The following is a 24,467-nucleotide window of genomic DNA, read 5'->3' on the forward strand; positions in this document are numbered from 1 at the left end:
TTCATTCCTTTTCAAAGTTAAGATGTGGATGTCTTTGTGTTTCACAAGAAAAGCAACATCCACACAGTGCCCCTTAGTCCACGACATCAATAGTTCTGGGATCCTCTCCCTCACATCGCTCTAATGAAGCCATTTATATTAGTGACAAATGTGTTACTCCTCCTTTCTTTCTTCCTGTCTCTTTTATCAACTCCACTTGCAGCTAGTGTTCAGTATGTGTGTGAGACCATCATTAAAAATGCATGCAATCTCTCCAAACAGTGTCCCGACAAGCCACTCATGCTCATCGGATATCAGTCATTAAAATTTAGCGAAGAGGGCAAAGCGTGGCCTTACGTATGGTATCAGGTTTCTCATTCAGGCAGTGAATGAATTTTTCAAAGTCCTATTACCTCTACAGGCATCACTGCTGATGCCTCAAGGCTGTGCACTCTGACACTGCCGTTGTTTGTCTCTGCTGGTATTGTCGCTAAGGCGTGACAAAAGCCGAATCAACAATAACAACATGAGTCTCATGGTGGCCATCCTGATTCATTTACTACTGCTTGTTGTCAAGGCTGATTCAAAAAAAGGTGAGTTGCTATTCGTTATCTCGATGGAGCAAAGCTTCAATTTGATGGAAGTGCTTTATCTTGCAGGTACTGTATATACAGAAAACGTTGGGCTTCAATTGTTCAATGTCAGCTTGTAATGCACTTTTAGGGGTTGTATCAGGTTGCTAGAAAAAAACATAAGTCAAGAAAATAAGTAAGCAAGGAAAGAGCCATGAATCGTATTCAGACTACTTTTCTCCTGAGCTGAAATTCAACGTAATTGTCATTACAAGGTGTCAAATGTGGCGGAATCCTCTCTGCACCATCTGGCAATATCTCCAGTCCAAACTTCCCAGGCCTGTATCCCTACAACATTGACTGCTCCTGGCTTATCGTGGTGGCAGAGGGCTCCTCCGTTCTCCTGACCTTTCACCACTTTGAGCTGGAGTACCATGCCAACTGTGCATACGACTACATCAAGATCTACAATGGCATATCTGAGGACGAGGGGAACCTCCTTGGGACATTTTGTGGTGACATCTCCCCTCCACAGTTCACCTCTTCTTGGAATGTCATGTCCATCCTCTTCCATTCAGACCGCCATGTGGCCTACGGGGGCTTCAGCGTTGGCTACAGGAAAGGTAACTCGTTATCGTTGATGCAATATGACAGCGATCAGTGGGTCAACAGCCCAAAACCTGAGTTTACTTTTTCTGGCACAACCATAATTCATGGAATTCAGATAAATCGTCTTGACCTTAAACTCACAGGAGCACTTGATTTCACCAAAACATTACACAGAAGGCTCGCTGAGGCTCTGTGAGGCTGTGAGCTAAATGCTCACATCAACAAATTATAATGCTCACAATGATAATGCCATCATAATTATGTTTGGCCAGTATAATTGACCATGTTCATCATCTGAGGTTAGTGTGTTAGCATGCTAACGTGTAACTTTCTCTCAAAAAGCAAAATTTGCCCCAAAGATGGTGCTAGATGAAAGGTCAGGGGATTTAAGTTATTGCAGTTCATCCTCCGGGGACTATGAATGTCTGTATCAAATTTTGACAGCAATTCAATATTTGTTGAGGTATTTCAGTAAAAAAACATATTGGTGCTGAAGTAAAAGTGAATGGATCACAAAAGTCATTAGAATTTATCTTTCAAGGACCTTGAATATCTTTGCAATCTTTACAACCCTCTCTAGAGGTTATTGTACTCCCAAACTGTCGTCTGTAGTGTTCATCTTTTTCAAAAAGAAAAATGTAAGGTGCATCTAGGTCAGGGGTCTTCAACTAAAATTCCAAAAGGTCCAGATTGAGAAAACTCTCCTCGGGCATATATATATATATATATATATATATATATATATATATATATATATATATATATATATATATATATATATATATATATATATATTGAAGAAGCCTAGTAGTAGTAACAATGTCTCTGTGTAGTCAACAACTGTCAAATCAAATAAAGAAAGTACACATCTATTATATAATTATATTTTAACAATTATTGTTCTCAGTTTTCAAATTTAACTGGATGGATTATAAATAATACATAGAAATACATCAATAAATGTTCTTCTCATTTCAAGTACAATAAGGGCTGGATTAAAGAATAACTGACATAACAGAAAGCTTTTGAAAAATGTGCATCTTAAAATAAAGTAATTCATTTTAGAAACATTAATTTCACTGAATTGTCCTGCAGCTTTAAATTCAGTTCATTCAGGTGTGAAGTGATGTCAATAAAAAAGTCAATATATAATATTTTTGTCTTCTAAAAAGATAAATCAGTGAGCATGGACTTTATCTGTGGTTATTAAACCACTTGTTTCAGCTCGATTCTCTCTGGTAACATCATTGTTGGACAGTGAATTCATGTGTTAGGATTCTGATCATTTTGGGCTCTTCGGTTTATTTTCTGTGTCTTCATTTCAGATGTGAGTGGGTACGTTCGTAAAACTCGCTGCCTAATATGTATGATTACGAAATATCGATTTTGGGTCCTGGGTCCGGATGCAACTGCGTCTGGGTCCGGATCCGGACCGCAGTCCGCCAGTTAGAGACCCCTGATCTAGGTTTTCCTTTTATCCTTTCTAGACATGTGCGGTGGGGTCTTAACTGGCCTATCAGGTGTGATCTCCAGTCCGGGCTACCCTCAGGAGTACAGCAACAATGCCGACTGCTCTTGGGCCATCCACGTGTCCAACACCAGTGTGGTCACCTTGGTCTTCTTGGACTTCCAGCTGGAAAACAACGAGGGATGTAATTTTGATTTTGTCGCCTTGTTTGATGGCCCGACAGTCACTCATCGCCACCTGGGTAAAGTCTGCGGGGCAGACAAACCCCCCAACATAGTGACCACATCCAACCATCTTCTGGTGATCTTCAAGTCCGACTTCAACATTGGTGGACGTGGGTTCAAGGCCTACTATTACTCAGGTTGGAAAGTTTGTTGTGTTTATTTGTACGGCAGTGTGTTTAATGTTACGCGAACATTTGGGTTCGCGTAAAGCAACATTCACAGAAATCCTATTTATTTGCATATACAGAGCAGAAAAGCTACAAAAAATCAGAGGAAAAAATACACATTATATCACACTGGAAGTTTGAAACAAGGCACACATAAAGACCTAGAACATGACACAAAATAACCTGTCATCTGATGAAATGAAAATTAAACACCTCTGCTACGATGAAAAGCACTATCTCTGAATAGAGCAGAGCTCATCAACGGTCTCACACCATCCACGAACAAGAAAAGGTCCCCAAAGTAAAAGTCCTTGAGTGTTCTTGCCGCAGCACAGACTTGAATCAAATCGACACACTGCAAGGCAAGGCAAGTTTATTTGTATAGCACATTTCAACAACAAGGTAATTCAAAGTGCTTCACATAAAACCATTAAAAGCATCAAAACACAAGGCAAAAGAAAAGGATATTTAAAAACAATTAAAGAAACAGTGTAAGAAATAAAATTCAGTAGTAAAATGCAGAAATGCAGGAAATTGATTAATATATTAATTGAATGTGGTTCAATTAAAGGCAGCAGCAAACAGAAAAGTCTTCAATCTTGATTTAAATGAGCTGAGGGGACTTTGTTCCAGATATGTGGAGCAGAAAAACTGAACGCTGCTTCTCCATGTTTAGTTCTGACTCTGGGAACAGATAGTAGACCGGTCCCAGACGACCTGAGGGGTCGGGATGGTTCATAAGGTAGCAGCAGATCAGAGATGTATTTTGGCCCTAAACCATTCAGTGCTTTGTAAACCAACAGCAGGATTTTAAAGTCAATTCTTTGTTGGACAGGAAGCCAGTGCAAAGACCTCAGAACTGGAGTGATGTGATCCACCCTCCTGGTCTTAGTGAGGACTCAAGCTGCAGCGTTCTGAATCAGCTGCAGCTTTCTGACGGACTTTTTACAGAGACCTGTAAACACACCGTTACAGTAGTCCAGTTTGCTGAAGATAAATGCGTGGACAAGTTTTTCCAAATCCTGTTGAGACATAAGTCCTCTAATCCTTGATATATTCTTCAGGTGATAGTAGGCTGATTTTGTAATTGTCTTGATATGGCTGTTCAGGTTGAGGTCTGAATCCATAACTACACCTAGATTTCTGGCTTGGTTTGTGGGTTTTAACATCAGTGACTGAAGCTGAGCGGTGATTTTCAATTGTTCGTCCTTGGTACCAAAAACAATTACTTCTGTTTTATCTTTGTTTAATTGAAGAAAATTCTGGCACATCCAGTTGTTGATTTGTTCAATGCAGTTACCCAGCCCTTGTATGGGATTATAGTCCCCTGGTGACATAGTTATGTAGATTTGTGTGTCGTCTGCATAATTATGATAACACACTTTGTTGTTTTCCATAATTTGAGCTAGTGGAAGCATGTAGATGTTGAACAGAAGAGGCCCCAGTATTGAACCTTGGGGAACACCACATGTAATTTTAGTCAGCTCTGATGTGTAATCAGCTACAGACACAAAGTATTCTCGGCCCTTCAAGTAGGATTCAAACCAGTTAAGTGCTGTGCCAGAGAGTCCCACCCAGATTTTTAGTCTTTCTAGGAGTATGGCATGGTCGACCGTGTCGAATGCAGCACTGAGATCTAGTAACACTAAGACTGAACTTCTGCCATTGTCTATGTTTAAGTGGATGTCGTTGAAAACCTTAACAAGAGCAGTTTCAGTGCTGTGGTGCTGTCGAAAGCCTGACTGGAAAACATCAAAGAAGTTATTTACGGCCAAGAAGTTGGTCAGCTGTTGGAAAACCGCTTTTTCAATTATTTTACTTAAAAATGGGAGGTTTGATATTGGCCCATAATTTTTCATCGTTCCGGAGTCTAAACTAACCTTCTTTGCAGGATAACTTTTGGACAGCCGATCACAGACTGTCCCCATTTCTCCTTGTCGAGCATAAACTAATTGGCAAGAGGGTGAAAATGCTGCATTATTTTTTGCAAAGAGTTATATGAGAAGACTGATAGCACTCTCACAAATCACAGTAGTATTGATCTTCTCAATAAAGTCTCAGGCAGAAAACTATTCCTTAAACTGTAAAGGAGTAATCTTATTTCGCCAATAATACTTGTATAAACAGGAACTTGTATTTTCTGTCATGTCACTCGTATAAAACGAATGCAGCATCCTAAAAGGATCCTCACTGAATGACTCTAATATAAATAAAGTTGACAATCTTTATCTGATCAACTGTGCTTTAACAGGTGAATGCCAGCAGGTCCTGTCAGCTGTAAATGGCAACTTCAGCAGCCCGCATTTCCCAAACATCTACCCAAACAACATCAACTGCCACTGGAGCGTCACTCTAGCAGCTGGGTACCGCATCAAACTCTTTTTCCCCGTCATGGACTTGGAAGACCGCAACAGTCTGTCAGACCAGTGTGACTACGACTATGTCGCCGTTTACGATGGGGACAGTCAGACAGACGCCCTGCTGGGCCGCTGGTGTGGCAGGGAGCAACCCCCCTTTCTCGTCTCAAAGGGCAACAAGTTGCTGGTGGTCCTCAGCGCAGACAGAAATGAGGCTCATAGAGGGTTCACTGCTTTTTATCTTGGAGGTAAATGTTCCCTATGTGGTTGATTCGACTTATACTCTGTGCGCTGTAGGTTTAAGTCATTCAACCCCTTTTGCTTACAATGTTCAGTCTAAATATCAAACTCTTCGTGCAAAAAAAAATGCTAAACACTGTGTCGTCTTCCCCCCTCAAATCAAGTGGTACCTGTAAACATTAGCTGCACAAGATCAGAATTCACCATATTGATACCACAGCAGTCCTTACCTCAGCTGGACCGTGAGAGCATCTACCTGGGAGACAAAACCTGTGCAGCCCAGCTGACAGCCACCTCATATAAGATACTTGCTCAGTTTGTCAACTGCGGTACTGCTGGCCAGGTGACTAGCCACATTCTCATATCACTTACTGGTACATCATAATAGGCAACGATTTACCATACTTTGTGTTGAAGATGTTGTGACTAGACTTCTGTTGATGCTGAAACACCTGATCCCTTGCAGAAACACCGGAACATCACAGTGCTGGTAAACAAACTCTACATCGATTTCTCTGATGGGAAGCAGCAGAATGTGCAAGAGTATAAAGTGCAGTGTGACGCCCTGCGGAAGATAGCGTCAGTGACAATCATCTCGGCAGAGGAGCGACATCTCGAGGAGCAGGCCCAGCAAACTGACAATGACAGCAGTGACGATGCAGGCGGTCCGGAAGCTGTGCCTCATGACCTGAGCGACATCGTCTTCATCAGCATCTGTGTTTTGGCTGTTATTCTCATGGTGGTAGCTATTGTTTGGCTGGTGCTGCTATAGAATTGTATGTATAGTCATACAGATGGTCTTAACAAAGGACTCGAAAGCTTACGTTGTCTTATTTTCAATTATATTTTGTATAAAAATGTTCACCAACAGTATAAAAACAGATCATCAACATAAAAATACTGAATGATTCCAGTACAAAGGGATGACATTATCATGACCACCAACAATAAAGTACTTCTTTTTACGTGCATTTATAAAACATCGTAACGCTGCTAATGTGCCATAAAGTGTAAAGATATTTTGTATCCCCTTTACAGAAAATAAAGAAAATTTGTAAAAATATTTTTAAAAATGAACCTGAACAAATTTCAAGTAAAACACCAGAAGTCTTCAAAACCAGTTATTTCTTGTATTTAGAAACCAGCTGGTTGACTGATATTGTGTTGTCCTTCACTTGAGTCCGGATATCAGGGTTGTGTTTGAAGGCAAACACCAGCGCTCTAACAGTCCGTCTGTATGAACTGCTGACTAAGCGGGAGCTCTGGTGAAACACTTCTCTCTCTATGTTGTCTATAAGACCAGAATCCTCCTGTAGGTCAGACAAGAACACGCATGCATAAGCAAACAGATATAGGAAAGGATGTCAATGGAATTGCAGAAAAACATACTGAATTCTCCATCAATTTATATTCCCAAAATATCACATCCAATGTTGTGTCACATCTAAATGAGAGGTGGGATAAACAGAATGAGTGGAACACATTACATTGGATTTCACTGAGCCGCTCTTTCTCACCTTAACCTCCAGGCCCTCAGACATTAGTCTTCTGGCCTTGCTCCGGAGTCCTTCAGATCGTTTGTCGGAGCGCACTTCAATAGCTGGCTTATTGGAATTCTCCTCAATGAACGTCCTCCAGTCAGTGTAAACCTTCGCGGCCACTGACCTCACCTCAGGGTCCAGATGCTTCCGCATTTTGTTGACAGCGTGACCTGAGAAGAGAGGGAGGTTTTCATAATGTGATGAGCCAATTTGTGCAATGTGAATCTGATGAAGGGCTGATGAACTGTCTATTGAACTGAATTGTGTTACCGCCTGAGCAGAGCGATATAAACCATAAATAAAGTACTAACTTTTAACGACTTCACAGTAATGCTTTCCACATCTACAGTGTGTCAGCAGCAGTATGCACAGCGATGCATAAGCATTGCTCGTTTTTAACATAACATCTAAACATGAAGTTTTTCCTCAATCTACCTATTTTGGTGGACTTGAGCACCTCCCTGGATGGGATCTTCTTGCTCAGCTCTGTCAAGGCGGTCAGCAGGTTGTCCTTGCTCTGTTGTGGCAGCTCCAGGATGGACTTGTAGCGCATGATATCCTCGATCACAACCACCCTCTGTAACAGACCAAACACAAGGGCAATGAGTGACTGAAGTAAGTCTGTCACGGAATAACGTTCATTCACATCACATGTAGGTATGACAGCTCACCCGTAAAGATTCAATGGTTGCCTGTTTGTAAACCTTTTCGTTGCTTTTGGATGTTATAGGTGTTTCCCCTTTGGGAAGCCGCACTACAAACTTGTCCATCCTCAAAATATAAAGTAGCAACTGGTTGGTTTTGACGAAACTATAGCTGATGATTAAACAGTTAACACTTAGTTCAATTAAAGGGAATTGGTCGCCAATAACGACGCTCAGGTCAGAAGGAGTGCTAACAGCTGTTAGCTCTATTAGCAGTTAGCTAGCTACCTGGTTAACGCTACCAAGCTATGATCTCCGAATACATTACAATGTATGAAAGTCATTGCTCGCTTGGTTCAAGTCATCCGTCCATCCCCCACTAGTTGATAGTTGAATTTAAGACCACAAACGGTCACTAATCTGTTTGGTAAAGCTAGCTAGCTGCAGCTAAATGGCAAACAGCAGGGACCGATGTTGTGTTCAGGTGCTGTCGAAAATTACAGAGTCAACCCAACAAGGTGGGGACGTCGTCCACATACTACAAAATTCAGCAAATAGGCATCAATCGTATTACTAGACACAGCAAAAATACATACATATTAATACATTAATGAATGCAATTATTAAAGTTGGTTCAACAACTCATAAGAAAAGAGATAAAAGAAGAGGCAGATTTTAAGGCGCTCGTTGTAACTTCCATGTGTTCTGCTGATTTTCACTCAGACTCTGATATGAACATACATAGTGAATACTGACTTTTGATTGATCACAACATCGTTTTAATTTAAATGTACTTTATTGGTGAGACCGTATTTAATAGATGTTAAGTTCAACTGTTACTATTTAGTTTGGATTCAACTTTTTTTCAACCAAGAGATGGTGCCATGATATCTAAAGCATACACAGGTGACACTTGATACATGTTATGCATTAATTATTCTGATGAAGTTTGTACCATAATTCTTTAATTTAAAAGATTCAGAAAACTAAATAATAAAATAATGTAGAGGTTCTCAATAAAACACTGTTGCTGCAACGTTTGATCTTGAATCACCCAGAGAACCTGATATGTAGAGGGCAGAAAGGAGCACCGACACCTAGTGACACGTGTCGGTGCTCAAGTAAAACGTCACTTTACACCAAAGAGTAAAATGTACAAGTGGTACTGCGTTCTGGAAAGTACCGGCCCACTTCAAGCTATATCAGTGATTCACATTTAGAAAGATAAGATGTTAAAAGTAGTTTACAACTGTCTGTTTATTATTAAGTGACAGCTAAATAACTACCATTGAAAAATGTTTACTATTAAAAATATTCATACGCCTGTTAGGGATGATTGTCACCTGTTTGTCATTATTGTTTATTCGCCAATCAGCACCTTATTAACCAGCACCTAAACATTTTTTAAATATATTTGTAACGTTGTTTGCTTTATTGATCAGCTTCAGTGTTGTTTAAATCACAATTTAAAAAGATACCAGCACTTCTACTTTACATTCATCAAAACACCAAAGATATGTATTTCTACTGTATATATTCATTCAGAAAAGCCAATACAGTCAACTTAATTTAGATTATTTATTTGATTCAAATTAGCTAGAGTTCCAGGTGAAAAACCCACACGGATATGAAGGCAAATCACTGTCAAAATCTGTTTTTTCTTTAAGTACATCTTGCTGATTACAACATAATTGACGAAGGTTTTGAATGCAGGACTTTTACTCGTCGTGGATTGTTTCATCAGTATGGTATTTGTACTTTTACTGCAGTGAAGGATCTGAATAATTTTTCGTCCACTAATTACTGGTGGTAGATGGACTGGTTTTTATGTTTGCTGACAGTGAATGCATTTAGTACTGCAGTGTTTGCAAGGGAAATGCAAAATCAAATCCTATCAAATCCTATCCTCAAATTTTTGAATTGTTAAAAATAATTGCTGAAAAAAGGAGTGGTAATGTCAATCAATAAATCAGGACTTTTGTTCATGCTCCTGCTTGTCAACTCCCTTTTTCTGTCCTTATCCTGAACTAGTTCTTTAGCATTCCCTCAACATTCACACAATGTTCTTTTCGTTGGTGTGCGTATAAACATGGGCCTCACCCAATCCTGCCTTGCAAGCGTGTCAGTATCCAATTATGCAAATTATGTATTTCAAAATCAAATGCAGTCGTTCATGTATATATTTACTGTTGTTGTCTTGCTTGCTGCAGAAAGTATTTCTGTGCAGCTTGACTTGTTTTTGTCATAAAACAACATACAAAAGAAAAAACTAAACAAATCTCAGCATAGTTAAAAGAGCATAGGACTCAAAAATAAACTATAAATGACATGTAACTCAAACTAGTATAGCATAACATTGAAGTGAGTTATTACAAGTATTATTATTACAAGCCTGCTCAAAATGATGTTCCTTTCCAAGAAAACAAGAAGATATTTTCACACTGGTTATCATTTTCTTATCTACTAAATTAGAAGAATCGAGGAGTTTACGAGGCGCACGTAAATACAGCACAAGTTTACACTAACAGTCTCGCGTGAGTCCCAGTTCCCGCGAGATAACAGGCCGATTAAATAGGAGGAAGAAGAAGAGCGTGTTGTTTGTTTGGGTTTTCGCTGACAAAATGGGGACTCTTTCCTTCTTTGTCTGCGCGTTGGGACTCTTCGCGTGCACATCAGGGTCTGCAGATGTGTTCGACAGCGTCTTGGGAAACACAGCGTCTTGCCACAAGTCATGTGAAATGACGTACAGTTTGCACACGTATCCACGGGTGAGTAACGTTACTCCTCTCGAGGAGCAAAGTAATTCTCTGCTAGCGTCAGCTAACGTTTGGTATCTTGGGCGAAGCGGAAGTGGGCCCTACAATCACTTTGTTACAACGTCTTTAGTCTAACGTTAATGAAATGTTGTGTGTGAAGGGGGGCAGTTGTATGACCGTTGGACGTGAGTCATCTTTCACGGTTGTTGTTTGTCGAGGCAATCAACTGGTCCTGTGATTTGTTTTGTAGGAGGAGGAACTCTATGCCTGTCAGAGAGGCTGCCGTCTGTTCTCCATTTGTCAGTTTGTTCGTGACAGCGACGATCTTAATCAGACGAAATCCGAGTGTGAATCAAGTAAGCTGTGCACTGAACCTTCAACCTATTTAATGCAGTGTCCAGACCGCTATGATGTCACTTGTTATCCCTGTTTTTTTAAACCTCTCTCACCACCTCAAACCCTCCGCAGCCTGTCGTGAAGCCTACACCCACTCTGATGAGCAGTACGCATGCAACCTGGGCTGTCAGAACCAGCTTCCGTTTGCTGAGCAGCGGCAGGAGCAGGTAATACCTGTTTGGTACATACACGGCCATACCTGCCGACTTTATAAATACACAATGACTCAGTGGTCTGTGTTGATATGCAAACTTCTCAATGAAGAACAGTGTTCTCAGTATTGTTTGTTTTATCTAGCTGGAGGCCATGATGCCTAGGATTCACCTGCTGTTCCCCCTGACTCTGGTCAGAGGGTTTTGGGAGGATTTGATGAGTCAGGCCCACAGCTTCATCACCTCCACGTGGATCTTCTACCTCCAGGCTGATGATGGCAAAGTTGTCATTTTCCAGGTATTTTACTGAGGGGAGGAGGAGGGGGGGGGGGGTGGTACTCTGCAATCTAATCCAACATACTGTAATGCAAACATCCTGTTACTGTCCAAGTGTAATGAAGAACAATGTTAGAAATCCGACTCAGGCCTTCTGTTTAATAGACTGAACCACAAGTCAAGTTTTTCTCCCAGTTTGAAGTGGAAAAAGACTTCAGAGAGGAGCCACAGAAGAGCTGTAAGTCCTCCACTCAGTTTTCTTACAATACAATTAAAGTGTCTTTACAAGTATTGCTGAAACAAATGCATTATTTATCAATGTTTAATTTGAGGTTTTTACAGAAAATAGAGTACTCTGCTATTTTAGAAGATGACTTAGTTTGTTGATATCTTCAGAGGGGCCGAGTGGTCTTCGGGGGGCTGCGGGTTGAGTAGAATGAACACTGGAAGAAGAGAGAAAAGCTGGTAGTCTTATTGAGAGGGGACGCAATATCATTTAAATGTAGGGATAACACGGGTATATTTTCAGTCAGGCACCCTGAAGACATTCACAAGAGCAGTTGTGTACAAAATGAAAAAAGCGAGCTTGTGAAATGAGTGCAAACCCCGGCTCCATTCTCCTACGTATGGCCGACCAATCTCATCGGGAAGTGGCCGTGGATGCCGGATCATAGATTTTAGCCCTTATCCGACATCAGAACGGTTGTGCAGGGAGGGGGTTCCTCAGTTCGGCCAGTGTACTGGTGCCACAGACAGACAGACTGACAGACTGATTCCAGCTTCTTTTTTTTTTTTTTTCAAAATCATCAGGGAAGTAAAAAGATTACATGTGCATGCATGTAAAATAAGTTTTTATTTCTCATTTTCAAGTTCCCGGATTGAGCCCAGTTTACAAAGAATACCATCGCACTTTAATCCAGGAGAGGGACAGAGATATGACCGGGGACAGCAGCTATGATGACTACAGCCTCTTCAACTGTCTCTCCAGGTTTGTAACTGTTGACTTGATTTGTAGAGCATGACATGAACAGAACCAGTCAGGCAAGTCTCTCATATTTGCATATGTCTCCTCAGGAACCCGTGGCTACCAGGGTGGATCCTAACCACAACTCTGGTCCTGTCTGTGCTGGTCCTGATCTGGATCTGCTGTGCCACGGTGGCAACTGCTGTTGACCAGTCTGTTCCTGCTGAGGCAAGTTCTGTGCCCCCCCCCCCCCATTGTAGTTATGTTCAAGGTTGTGATTATCTTTACTTTTTGAGTACTTATGTTGGTAATGTCAAAGCCAAAACAATATTTAAATAGTTTCCTCTTCTTTTCCATTCAGAAATTGAGCATCTATGGTGACCGGGACAACGTAATGGCGCAGAAACTGACTCCATACCCAGCATCCTCGCTGATCATCATTTCCTCCAAAGGGCCAGAGGTAGAGGCCGGGCCGCTCCCTTCCAAAGTCAACCTGAGCCAGTCCGATGTCTAGAGGCCAAAGCCGTAGCAGAGAAGGGATTTCCTCTTTTTATGAATAATATTAGGTTGATTTTTATCCTCTGGCTCCAGACCTGTGCTTCTCTTGGGCTAAACAGGAGCAACTACTTGCAGAAGATTTTGTATAACTGATGTAATGTCTCGTCTCCCTTTTTGATGCTTTTAAAATTGGAGTAATGGAAGGGTATTTTTCTGTATATTGGTATAATTGAGGCATTAAAGTAATCTGCACTAAATATAATGATTTGGGATTTTTCTTCAATTTGAAAGTGTGCGTTGGCTCTCTTGGTGTGCTTATTTTGGTGTGCTTATTTTATTGAACAATAGTTAAATGAAATGTTTGACTTTTTTTTTTTTTGGTCATATAGATCGTGCTAATATGCTCTCTGTATGTTCTCATGTTTCTACTGCAATGATTTACAGAAGTTTGATTTTACAATAAACTTATGCTCATCTCAATTAATAGTGACGGTACACAGTAACACCTACTGTCCTGCTTCACTGTTTGTTCTCATGATTGATCAGGATTAAAAACAATGGAGGGAAGTTGACATGGGTGCGAGTTTTTATTTATTTATTTTTTTTATATATATATACACACTAGTAACGGAGTCTCTAAACACACTTCCAACACAAGAATGAAGCTGTAGGATTTAAGTAACCATTTTTAAGGGCGTAATTGTTTACGCAGGACTGCAGATAATAGCAATAGTTCTCGTGTGATAAATGAGTTATCACTGATCTTTATTTAGGAGTTATGAAATGTCGAAGCGATTGCATGTACAGTGAATCACAACTTGCTTACCACTGGACTTGGAATATGAATAATCTGTAAATACAGCTACATTTTTAAATTGGCTTTAATGTGAATAGCCTCTGATGACTTAATGTAATGGCTTAGCTTTGAATTAGCTGCCAACGCCCCCTTTTTCTCCCCCTCGTGCTATAGTGTTTCTGCATTGGTATACTCCCTACCCTCCAGGTTCCCTGTGTGGTAATTTGATTTGCGGCAGAACTGCACAGCCTCTACACAGTCTGTTTACAGGTCTTGGGGAGTACTATTGCACAAATGGAAAAAGCTGGTTAAAGCCTTTTGTGGCTTTAGTGGGAGCAGCGCAAAGTGTGATACATTGCCTCAAGTTATGTCACTTGCGTCAGTTGGGGCTGTGGAGTACAAGTTTGAAAATTAAAAAAATAAAATATCTGGTGATGTGGAGGGCGAGAACTGAGCTTAACCAGACCTCTAGAAGAGAGACTACATGAGCTGCTACGAGCATGACTCACCTGAATCTCTGCCCGAAGTGTTCCAGTTGCATTGTGGGTAATATAGCTGCCAAGTTTAGCCAAGAAAAAAATAAAGTGGAATAAAAATACCTTTTTTTAAACTGCCCATCGAGGTTTCAACGATGCGATTAATTCTATTAACAGTCCTTCAGAAATATGCAACAAAAGAACAAACCTTGTACAGGGTCTCTATAAAACAAAGATTAGGTAATAAGGCAACCACCTTTAGATTACCATGTCGTTGGCATTGAGCCTCAGTTAAGCCTATTCCATATAAATTCTCAACTAAAAATCAGCTAGGCCGTGTCTCCAAACAACAAAACGTCAAGCAAGGAAGTGGACATATAAATAATACTCAACTTTATTTATAAAAATTCACCCCACCTGTATCCAAGAAAAGGTGTTTACAGTTCACCAGCGTGAATCATCTCGGGAAAATAATTGTTCATTTGAGGCTAAATGTTACCGGTTAGCCGACATGCTCGAGCCGCTCTCTGCTGCATGGTGGCATATCTCAGTAGCTGTTCAACAAGTCCATGTCCTCCGCAGACAGAGCTGATGAAGACAAACGTTTTGTTGGAGGACTTCGATGGGAACTGTCCGGCTTTCCTGACTGACGCTGCCTTTTCTTGATATTGTCCCAGGAAGGCTTCCCTTCGTGACTTCTGGCGGGAGGATTCTGTTTCTCTGGTACGTGACTGTTTGCTGCGGGTCTGAAGAAATGCAGTCTCTCCCTCTCGGCCTCCTTCTCGCTCTCACACACCAAAGGTGCAGCATTCAGTACTTCTCTGACAAACTTCTGCCTGCCAACTAGAGAACAAAAACACTTACAATATAGTCATAGTCATAAGTCATGATCTTGACTTTTAAATAGTAAAGCAAAATCTGAATGCAACGCAAAAATGATCTTACAAAAGCGAAGTGCTGATGTTCTGGATTCATCAATTTTCTTCTGCTTTGGCATCTGTGAGCTATTTGTTTCCCACTGGTTTACAACCTGAAAATTAAACAATTATTTATGAGATGTCAAACAGCTCTACACCTGCAACATTTAGCCCAAACTAGAAAATGCATTTCCTGCTGAAAATGCGTTGGAATGCTGAAAATAGATATCCAATTTTAAAAAAATTGCAAAAAGCTGAATAATTCAAAAAGTTGAAAGATTACAAATATTAAGTTATATCACCCCTCTCCTGAAAGAGCTGAACATTTTGATATTCGAACGGTTTCTGTAGCTTAAAAGAATTCCAGCAGTAGTGATATTTGTTGTAGTAGTAGTAGTAGAAGTATTATTCGCAGTATAAGTATGAGTAGCATTTGAATAAGTACTAGTTGTAGCAGTAGTGATATTTGTAGTAGCAGTAGAAGTTGTCGTCGAAGTATTTGTAATTAGAAGAAGTAGTAGAAGTAGTAGTATCAGCAGTCGTACTAATAGCTGTAGTAGTATTAGTACTGGTTATTAGTACTGGTAGTAGCAGGAATAGCAGTATTAGCAGTTGTGGTATCAGTAATAATAGTAGTGGTAGTGGTAGTAATAATATTTATGGTAGCAGTAATAGCAGTAGCAGTAGTAGTAATAGTAGCAACAGCAAAAGTTGTAGTAGTAGTGGTAATACTAGAAATATTAGCAGTAGTAGTAGTTGTCGCAGTATTAGTAAGAGCATTCATTATTTCAACAAAAAAGCCTAATTTTGAGCGAAACGTTTAAATACAGTTAATCCATGAGGCTTTTATTTTGAAAGGGTGGGACTGGGTGGGGGAGAGGAGACATAATCATCATGTTTGACACATAAACAGAGGTTATTAAATGACAGGCTTCATCACGAGCAGTTCAGTTAGAATTCACTCTCTGGGGCTTTTATTTTGAAATGGGGTGTGGGGTGTGGGGGAGAAGGGGAGAGGGGACAGAATCATAATGTTAGATAAACACAAACCGGTTATTAAATGACAGGCTCATCACAAGCATTTCAGTTAGGATTCATTCTGTGGGGCTTTTATTTTAAAATGGCATGTGTGTGTGTGTGTGTGGGGGGGGGGGTGGAGGAGGGGGGAAAGACCTCTGAAGATCCCTAAGACCTGAATGACTGTATGAGAGACACAGAGAGACAGAGAGGGAGAGGAGTGTATGTGTGCGTGTGTCTGTGAGTCTGTGAGTTCAACATCACTAATTGGCTCAATCGCGAACACCTGTGTGCCTGAAGCCATTTGAAAATATTCTCCATAGAGATCACATTGAAAATAAAAAGCTTAATAATTCAAAAAGTTTAAAGGTTTGAAATATGAAAAGTCATAGCAGACCTCTGGTGAAAGAGCTGAACATTTTAATAGTTGAACGGTTTCTGTAGCTTAAAAAATGAAGGAGGAGAAGCGGTGCGACGGAAGAAATAGAAGAAGTTGAATAAAGATTTGAAGAACAATTGTTGGAATGCTTAACAGCATTCCAACAATTAAACTACATTGCTTGCATTACAGAAACACAAATCAACTGTTGTCAACATCTGAAAACATTTACCTGCTCTGCCCAACCTTCTGTTTTACATCTCGAGTGATCAAAGGTGTCCAGCGGTTTCTCGGAATGAATGAGCCCCAACAGGTCCCACATGTTTGTCTTCAGTCTAGCGCCAAGCTGGAGATAAGAAATGCATTTAGACATCAGCGTCATAATATAGCTGCAGCCAAGTGTTTACACGCACAACCATTACCCTTGTACCTTCAAACTGGTCCCAGATGCGTCAAGATTTTCAAGTTTGGGGAGGCACGTGAGGTATCTCAGAGCCCTCACTGAGATAGGGTTGTCTGTACAAGAAACAGAGTAATGATGGACGTCAAAGACTACATTCTTAGATCTGGAGGTGGTGGTATTTGCGGTGCCACTAAAATGTGACTGTGGGTACTAACAGGAAACATCAAGTAGCTGAAGACAGTCCAGTCCCTTCCTCAGCATCCGGATAGGTGCGGTCAATCTTTGCAGGCCGACATCCGACAGACCGTTACCACCAATGAAAAGCTGGATTAGGTTACTGAAGAAGAAGAAGAAGAAGCAGAGTTAGTTAACATTGGCCCTTAAAAATTCTCCACATCACGTCATCAGGACTAAGAAATCAGTCAGTACCTGGTCAATGAGCTGGATGTTAGGTGATGGAATATCTCGTGCTCGTCGCCCAGTCTGCAGCCAAACAGGTCTAAAGACTTCAAACTGTGAAATGTTTTTATTTCACCCATCCTCTCATGCAAGAGTGGAAATCTGCAGAAATTAAACAAGAGATTATATTGCTGTCTCTGGGAAGTACAACTTGGGAGGCTAACATGTGTTGGCACTTCACCTATTTCTGAGACACAGGGACCCAAGCACCAGCTCCCCATATGCGTCACCGAACAGCTGCAGGGCTTTCGGAGAAACGTCTGCGTTTAAAAACACACGGTTCTCCTCTGCTGCTGCGAAAAGCCTGTCCCCTATCTGCTCGGGGAAGCCCACCAGAGAGTCCACGTGGTGGATGTTGTCCGCCACGAACAACAGGGCGATGTCAAAGAGAGACTTGGTGGTGTATCTCAGACTGCCCTCTGCGTTGTATGTGAATATGAAGTGCTCTTTCCTCAGCACAAACGGGTTTGTCCTTCTGCACGCCGACACTGGCTTCGGCTGCGCCAGGACGATGTCACCGACGCGGCGAAGGCTGCCTCTTTCTCGGACATAAATGGCGCTATTGTCCATGCTAAAGGTCGCACTTTTTACTGTCCCTGTGAGAAGGACACAACTCTTTTAAGTCATGCACGTTTAGACGGCGGAAGCGTTAAAAACAAAACACTCCAGGTGACGTTAGCTCGCTAGTTAGCTAAGCCATGGTCGTTGACTGAGCTAAAGCCGAGACCTGACGGACTCCCGAGTCTTAAAATACTCTCTTTTTTTGGTTTAGCTGCTATCGTGTCTCATATTAATTCGCTTGTAACGCACAGTTTTTAACTTGTTGCAGCCAGAGCCGTCTAGAGTTATATCATCTTCGTTTACTACTTCTACGAATACTTCTTCTTCTTCTTTTGTTTTTAATGGCGGTTGGCAAACAGGTTTTTGGTGCATTACCGCCACCCACCTACTCGCCTCATTCATCATCATTCCCCAAACTTGATTAATTTAAGTGCTTCTCCTTGTAGTGTTACAAAATGCTCTCCACAAAATGCTCTCCAAGACTTCATTTTAGTTTCTTTAATCGTTTATCGAACTACTGCTTTCGCTATTTTGTACTCTTTGACATTTTTGAAATTGGTGTATTTTATTACTTTGAAATCCTTATTATCTTTCTTTATTACCTCACTGCACTCATCATTCCACCTTTTTGTACTGGCTTACCTTATGATTGTCTGATCGGCAGCACCAATTATAGGATCTCTCACATTTTCATTAAATATTTCTATATCCTCTTCTCTATCTGAGTTAACTAAGAAAGGCCCAGGACATTACAGGGTTTTTTGACTTAGAAAAAGCCTATGATATGATTTGGAAGAAATATAAATATGTAATATATTGAATATAGATCAACGTGGTATGTGTTGTTGTTGTTTTGAGGAATAAATTAAAAGTCTGTGGTCTGATCCACACTCCGGAGCAGAAGGTGGCGGTAATGCACCAATGAGCTGGATGCCAACCGCAGTAACACCAGAAGAAGAAGAAGAAGAAGACGACGACGACGAAGAAGAAGAACACTTGCTCGTGCACAACTCTGCTAACTTCCGGTAACTATTGCTTTAAACAAATGATGGTCCATTGGAATGAACGGAGATGACGTGACTCTCTTTAAACGGCTCTGGCTGGTATATCCTGTTCCAACCTCTGATTCCAACCTGACGGAAGTGAAAGGATTCTTTAGGGTTTTGGTATATTATTTGGTAAGCATGCATTGTCTTCAAAAAAATAACAAAAGCTGTGCACTGATTTTAAAATGCAAATGCGACTCGGAGTCGTAAAGTCACGTTCGACAGTTAGCTAACGTGAGCTAATGTACCATTAGATAGCTAAGCTAATGTTAGTTGTTGATGAGCTGTCAAGTAAGGGCTTTGCTAACTTGAGCTAACTTTTATTCCTGTATTGATTTTAGTTTACTACCTATTCATTCAAAAACATACGCTGAGGGAATAATCAGGCCTAGGAGTTTAAAATGTTATTTTCTCTCCTCCATAGCTTTCCCAAAGTAAGTTGTCATTAACTCGCCCATACGTTACTGTGAGGCGACCCACGGACAGTGAATCTGTGTAAATGGCGTCGACAAATGACCCATTCCAATTTCAAGGTAAATGTCCTCCACAATCTCTTTGTTTGATTAAGGAATTAAACTGCTACATTGATGTTTAGCTTCAGTTTGCTCTTTCCCAGTCTGTGTGGCATCTGTAAACACACACATCTCTCATTACTCTCCCTGTGCTGCACTTATTGGTAGAATATAAATCATAGTTCACCCGTAATCTGTCCACATTTTGGATTAACGTTCTCCATTTATCCACCCTATGGAATTTAGAATTTGAAGAAGCTGGCAATCTGTTGGAAGCCAACAGAGATGCAACCACCATTAGTATTGAAGATGATGAAATCAAACCCGAGAAGCAGAGAAGAGCGGCTGCTTTCTCTCCTGATGGTGAAGACGAGGACCCACTGGCCAGTGATGACAAGACAGAGGTCTGCACAACACTGGCACTTTCTTTCACGCATTTCCGTTGGCAATTAAATGTCGATGATTAATTTAGCTTTTCTCCATGTTTTTTCCCAATTGAAGCTTCTCTCTGGGCAACAGAAAAGTGTCCCCTTCTGGACATTTGAGTACTATCAAAGATTTTTTGACGTTGAGACCCATCACGTAATATATATTTACATCTTATTTTAATGACTTTTAAATGTTGTTACATTTTGTCTTGTTACCTTAACACATGTAATGGTTATTAACATTTCTTTCAGGTGAAGGAAAGAATCATTGGATCAATGCTGCCATGGCCTGGAAAGAATTTCATTCATCTCTACCTTCGTAGAAATCCTGATCTATATGGTACGCACACAAACCGTTTAACACGCGTGTCCTAATAACAGGTTGTCCAACTTGTTCTGGTTGTGAAAAAAAAGACAGTTGTGTCCCTGTTCTGTCGCTTACATTTTGTAATATTTGTAGCGAATGCTGTTTAAAGAAACCAAATGGGCGCACAAACTGAAGTTCAAATGTCTTTATGTGTGCTTTCAGGACCATTCTGGATTTGCACCACCCTTGTGTTTGCTATCGCCATCAGTGGAAACATATCCAACTTTCTGGTGCACTTAGGCAAACCAAACTACAAGTACACCCCAGAGTTTCAAAAAGGTACGTGCTGTTATTCTTTGATATTTATGGCTCACTTGTGCAGGTTGAATGTAAGAGGAGACTGTACGTTTTGCTTAAATAACTCTTGTTTTTTTTATTCTGCTGTGTTTTCTAGTGACGATAGCTGCAACAGCGATCTTCAGCTATGCTTGGTTTGTGCCCCTTGCCCTGTGGGGTTTCCTGCTCTGGAGAAACAACAAGATCATGAACTTGGTGTCGTACTCCTTCATGGAGATCGTCTGTGTGTATGGATATTCCCTTGCGATTTACATACCAGCAGTGGTAAGACCTACAATTTTCATTTCAGAATGTCAGTTTCTGTGACTGGCACTCAGCCCCAAGCCCACCGGTTCCAATTAAAGACGTAAAATGAACAAAGATGGGCAACAGAATTCTAGCTTCATTTTTTTAAAAGGCTCAGTAATTCTGTAAACCAGTTGAACACTGTAGCTTTTAGCAAACAGTGCATTTTCTGAGGAATATTTTCAATTGTTGATTAATGCACATTTGGTGCAGTAATGAATATTTCATGACAGCAGGAAGGTGTGTGTGTGTGGGATTGGGTACACAGACAATAGTAGGATCAGTTAATTGTTGGAGTTTTACTTCTCATTGGATTTGTTGATAACAAATAATATATAGAATATCACCAGACTCATCTACAATGTGGTTATAACATTCACCTCTGTAAAATGTAATAGTTGTATCTTTTAATATCTTTCGCACACAGCATGTGATTCAATGTAGAATGTACCATTTACATTGATGTTAGTACCCTGTATTTAATGATGGCATGTAGCCTCATACAAAACATTGTTACCGTTCATTACAAATGTTGACAATTGATTCATACTTATTTCCCTTGTATCCATGAAACATTTTGAGCATTCATTGTGTCTAATAATTATCTTTAAATGAGCCACACATTATATAATGCACTGTCGTTTGCTCCATAAGGTCCTATGGATTCTCCCATATGAATGGCTGAAGTGGTGCACCATCGTGGTGGCTCTCTGCCTCTCTGGCTCAGTTCTGGTGATGACTTTCTGGCCTGCAGTGAAGGATGACCACCCAAAAATTATCATAGCAATCATGTCGGCCATTGTTGTGCTCAACGTCCTGCTTGCTGTCGGCTGTAAGGTAATTGTGCTCCATGATGTTGCTTTTACGTAACTTTACTGTTCGGGTTCATTACAGATTTAATGGAAACTAAATCTGTTTGAAGAAATACGATACAACATTCGTCATCCTGCTTTTGGGAAACTACATCTTTATTAATCCAGTTGATTCTAGCTGCCTGTCCATGTTGGTGTAGATAACAACAATCATTCAGCCACTCTCATTTGTCCTCAATGATCTCAGTAGCACGCAAGCTTTGACCCAACTAGTCTATGTCAGTCACCGACACTACACAGACTCCATGTGGGTTTCTGGGAAATGACTATACCTGATCGTGTCAAGTTAACTCCCTCTGTGGAGACGCTCTTCATCGGAAACTGTGACTGCATTGGCTAACTGGTGTGAGAACGGCCCGTTTGTGCTTTCCTGTCAGGTGCACAGAGGTGTCGTATGTCTGGTCGCATTAAATGTAATTAGTCTACAAAGTAAGCCTGATGGTCTGAAGGTTGATCAAGATGAATGGATGATGGCAAGAATGCTGTATTCTCTCGTCACACTTACTGTAATTGTTTCTTTGCCGGGTTGTTTTACTCTCCTTTCCTTGGTTTTTTTGGGTTTTTTTAGGCCTATTTCTTCAGTAAACCAGAACAAGCCGTACCAGCTGACATTTCTGCTGCAACAAATGTGACCGAAGCGCCCTCTCCGACATGAAAGCCTTTCTTTTACTAAAGGTAACCAATAGTGACCCGGGCCGCGATCCCGTTGTACAAATACACTACTAACCCGACACAAGTCATATTCCTCCACCCTGTACTTTCCCTTTGAATTTGCATTTATTTGTAGCAGCTCTACATTGTTGCATTGGCCTATTTTAGGGGCTTTAGTTCGAGCGTGTGTTTTTTTTTTTTTCTTCACCTGCTAGAACAGAGCATCTAACACCAGACTTCTTTTACACGATTTCTTCTTCCTTAAGCAAGTGTTATTATTTATTTATTTATTTTTTATTGCAGGTTCTCCGGTTGCCTTATCAGAGAGAATTGGGTTGCTGTGTTGATGAAGTCATGGGCCGTCTGGATTTCACCTTCACTCGGACATTCTGGCTCAAGACCTTAAAACCCAGTGTGCATGCTCGGTACAACCGCATGACCGTTGAAAATGAACACTGGCACCAAGTATGCTATTTCTAATGGGATGGGTTCTGCATTTCCTTCAAGATAAATGGGGTACGGTGTTACACAGCACATGAGATCTCTTGTAGTATGGTAGCTTTCTGCTTTATTGTTCTTATGTTGAAATATTTAGACAACCGGTCTGTGTAGTAATGTTGGTCGCGTCGAAGGCATTTTGTGTATGCATTTTATTTTATATTCAGTTAATGGGAACATGTCGGTATACTTTATGTAAAAAATATTCCGTATCAACAGCACAACAATTATAGGTCTTGTTAAGATTTTTAAGGGTTGGACTTATTGTGTACGAATAGAGTAGTTGTATTTTCCTCTAACTGATTTAACCGCAAGTGCCCACAACTAATGCCAAAGACTCATTCTAAATGTCCACGGTATTTACAATTTGTGCAACAGTTTTTTTGTTTGGTTTGTTTCTACATTTTACAAACTGTAGTTGATCAGATTTATGAATTTTAAAATGTCCGTTCTCAATGAGTGTTTCATTGGAAGAAAATAAAAAATGGACTTTGTGGCACCCAACTTTATTTATGAAACCATTGATAATAAAGGTGTTGTGACAATGGTTTGCAGTCCACCCGGTGCCTATGTTCAAGCACAAATGAAACCATGAAGTCGCACACTGTCTTTACACATTAAAGGAATAATTCCACATTTAGGAAAATATGCTTGTTATCATCAATGTGTTACAATGTCTAAGTGCGGCTCGCGACAATAATTCAATTCTTCTACAGCCGTGAGGCGTGTTTATACGTATCAGACAGGAAGACGTTCTTTGTAAACGAGGTTAACATGTCGCAGGAGTCACAGGACTCTGTCTTCTGGTTGGCTGACATTATTCTCTGGCTGCACTTTGCTGCTAAAAGTTAAACCATCTCCAAATTGTTAAGCCACCACAGCTTTCCAAAGACATCACGTGGCAGCTCTGCTTTGGCCACACTTCACCACTGCTCTGGTGTGTTTTTGCCATTAGAGGTGCTGTAAAGTGTATTTTGTTACCCTCAGACAGAGCAATGCTAGCAGTTTCCCCCTGTTTCCAGTCTTTATGTTCAGCTAAATCAACTGGCTTTTAGCTGGAGCCTTAGGCCTATATTTAATTGACAGATATGAGAGTGAAATCAACCCTCTCAGCAGGAAAGTAGACAAGTCTGTTTCCCAAAATGTCTAACTCTTCCTTCAAACAAGTCATTTTGTCGACATATTTTCCAAGTTTAAAACAAGGAAAAACTAAGCTAAACACCAACTGCAATTCAAATCAATTTTAAAACAAACTGACTAAATCTTATTCCTGCAGTGTGCGTTTCATTTCTTACATTTTCCTGATTCAGAATGAAGTGACTGGATAATTACATCATATAAATGCTTAAGATGGCAGTAAACTATTTTTGTTCACCTCTTTCTTCCAGTAAACTCAAAGGTTTTAGGTTGGACAACCTTAAATCACCCACACGTGTAGGCAACGTGACATTTTTTTTCCAGCTCCTAGAGCATTAAAGGCTGCCAGTACATTTCAACAGTTGGACCTTTTAAATATTTACGGGAGGGATTCCAACTCATCCATCTTAACTGTCGTGTGGTTGCGCATACTGATAGAATCTACTGTGTCACTGTTTGGATGCACTGATCACCTGCAGTGGAAAATGTCACTTATGTATGTAAAGCCTGTTTCTACAGGCAT

At 40.6% G+C, this 24,467-nt stretch overlaps 5 protein-coding genes across 7 annotated transcripts; 3 read left to right on the forward strand and 2 right to left on the reverse strand.

The window, feature by feature from the left end:
- Positions 1 to 505: 505 nt before the first annotated feature.
- On the forward strand, positions 506 to 6,388 carry cdcp2 (CUB domain containing protein 2; the record flags this gene model as incomplete). Its single annotated transcript, XM_079285040.1, has 6 exons — positions 506 to 572; positions 827 to 1,174; positions 2,648 to 2,989; positions 5,271 to 5,624; positions 5,781 to 5,959; positions 6,083 to 6,388. 6 exons carry the CDS (start codon positions 506 to 508, stop codon positions 6,386 to 6,388), a joined length of 1,596 nt encoding a protein of 531 aa, XP_079141166.1.
- Positions 6,389 to 6,483: 95 nt separating this feature from the next.
- On the reverse strand, positions 6,484 to 8,269 carry tceanc2 (transcription elongation factor A (SII) N-terminal and central domain containing 2). Its single transcript, XM_079285029.1, has 4 exons — positions 7,829 to 8,269; positions 7,593 to 7,734; positions 7,134 to 7,327; positions 6,484 to 6,926 (listed from the first exon to the last, which is right to left on the reverse strand). Exons 1-4 carry the CDS (start codon positions 7,925 to 7,927, stop codon positions 6,738 to 6,740), a joined length of 624 nt encoding a protein of 207 aa, XP_079141155.1. The 5' UTR covers positions 7,928 to 8,269; the 3' UTR covers positions 6,484 to 6,737.
- A 2,111-nt stretch (positions 8,270 to 10,380) lies between these two features.
- tmem59 (transmembrane protein 59) lies at positions 10,381 to 13,410 on the forward strand. Of its 2 annotated transcripts, none has more exons than XM_079284990.1 (8): positions 10,381 to 10,569; positions 10,808 to 10,913; positions 11,026 to 11,120; positions 11,251 to 11,403; positions 11,547 to 11,619; positions 12,252 to 12,369; positions 12,456 to 12,573; positions 12,707 to 13,410. In XM_079284990.1, the coding sequence occupies exons 1-8, from the start codon at positions 10,423 to 10,425 to the stop codon at positions 12,857 to 12,859; spliced, it is 963 nt and encodes a 320-aa protein (XP_079141116.1). In that variant the 5' UTR covers positions 10,381 to 10,422; the 3' UTR covers positions 12,860 to 13,410. The 2 variants fall into 2 exon arrangements, with proteins under 2 accessions (XP_079141116.1, XP_079141117.1); XM_079284991.1 differs by having other exon boundaries at positions 11,577 to 11,619.
- A 1,098-nt stretch (positions 13,411 to 14,508) lies between these two features.
- Positions 14,509 to 18,167, reverse strand: lrrc42 (leucine rich repeat containing 42). The gene is made up of 7 exons (XM_079284552.1): positions 17,472 to 18,167; positions 17,261 to 17,392; positions 17,047 to 17,168; positions 16,859 to 16,944; positions 16,661 to 16,774; positions 15,061 to 15,145; positions 14,509 to 14,958 (listed from the first exon to the last, which is right to left on the reverse strand). Exons 1-7 carry the CDS (start codon positions 17,858 to 17,860, stop codon positions 14,663 to 14,665), a joined length of 1,224 nt encoding a protein of 407 aa, XP_079140678.1. The 5' UTR covers positions 17,861 to 18,167; the 3' UTR covers positions 14,509 to 14,662.
- A 653-nt stretch (positions 18,168 to 18,820) lies between these two features.
- On the forward strand, positions 18,821 to 23,306 carry yipf1 (Yip1 domain family, member 1). Of its 2 annotated transcripts, none has more exons than XM_079284696.1 (10): positions 18,821 to 18,876; positions 19,322 to 19,430; positions 19,656 to 19,813; positions 19,911 to 19,991; positions 20,090 to 20,177; positions 20,367 to 20,483; positions 20,599 to 20,765; positions 21,441 to 21,623; positions 22,227 to 22,333; positions 22,613 to 23,306. In XM_079284696.1, the coding sequence occupies exons 2-9, from the start codon at positions 19,397 to 19,399 to the stop codon at positions 22,311 to 22,313; spliced, it is 915 nt and encodes a 304-aa protein (XP_079140822.1). In that variant the 5' UTR covers positions 18,821 to 18,876; positions 19,322 to 19,396; the 3' UTR covers positions 22,314 to 22,333; positions 22,613 to 23,306. The 2 variants fall into 2 exon arrangements, with proteins under 2 accessions (XP_079140822.1, XP_079140821.1); XM_079284695.1 differs by lacking the exon at positions 18,821 to 18,876 and adding an exon at positions 18,896 to 19,029.
- Positions 23,307 to 24,467: the final 1,161 nt, after the last annotated feature.

This window comes from Melanostigma gelatinosum (genome assembly GCF_949748355.1).
Source record: "Melanostigma gelatinosum genome assembly, chromosome: 15".
Taxonomy (NCBI): domain Eukaryota; kingdom Metazoa; phylum Chordata; class Actinopteri; order Perciformes; family Zoarcidae; genus Melanostigma; species Melanostigma gelatinosum.

Coding starts and splice junctions, on each gene's coding strand:
- tceanc2 (XM_079285029.1), bottom strand. CDS start 7,927: ATGGACAAGTTTGTAGTGCGGCTTCCCAAAGGGGAAACACCTATAACA. Junction 7,735..7,828: donor CAACCATTGAATCTTTACGG/GTGAGCTGTCAT, acceptor GGTCTGTTACAG/AGGGTGGTTGTGATCGAGGA. Junction 6,927..7,133: donor CTGAGGGCCTGGAGGTTAAG/GTGAGAAAGAGC, acceptor TCTGACCTACAG/GAGGATTCTGGTCTTATAGA.
- lrrc42 (XM_079284552.1), bottom strand. CDS start 17,860: ATGGACAATAGCGCCATTTATGTCCGAGAAAGAGGCAGCCTTCGCCGC. Junction 17,169..17,260: donor ACATCCAGCTCATTGACCAG/GTACTGACTGAT, acceptor CTTCTTCTTCAG/TAACCTAATCCAGCTTTTCA. Junction 14,959..15,060: donor AACATCAGCACTTCGCTTTT/GTAAGATCATTT, acceptor TTTGTTCTCTAG/TTGGCAGGCAGAAGTTTGTC.
- yipf1 (XM_079284696.1), top strand. CDS start 19,397: ATGGCGTCGACAAATGACCCATTCCAATTTCAAG. Junction 19,814..19,910: donor CCAGTGATGACAAGACAGAG/GTCTGCACAACA, acceptor TCCCAATTGAAG/CTTCTCTCTGGGCAACAGAA. Junction 20,766..21,440: donor CGATTTACATACCAGCAGTG/GTAAGACCTACA, acceptor TTGCTCCATAAG/GTCCTATGGATTCTCCCATA.
- tmem59 (XM_079284990.1), top strand. CDS start 10,423: ATGGGGACTCTTTCCTTCTTTGTCTGCGCGTTGGGACTCTTCGCGTGC. Junction 11,404..11,546: donor GCAAAGTTGTCATTTTCCAG/GTATTTTACTGA, acceptor TCTGTTTAATAG/ACTGAACCACAAGTCAAGTT. Junction 11,620..12,251: donor AGAGGAGCCACAGAAGAGCT/GTAAGTCCTCCA, acceptor CTCATTTTCAAG/TTCCCGGATTGAGCCCAGTT.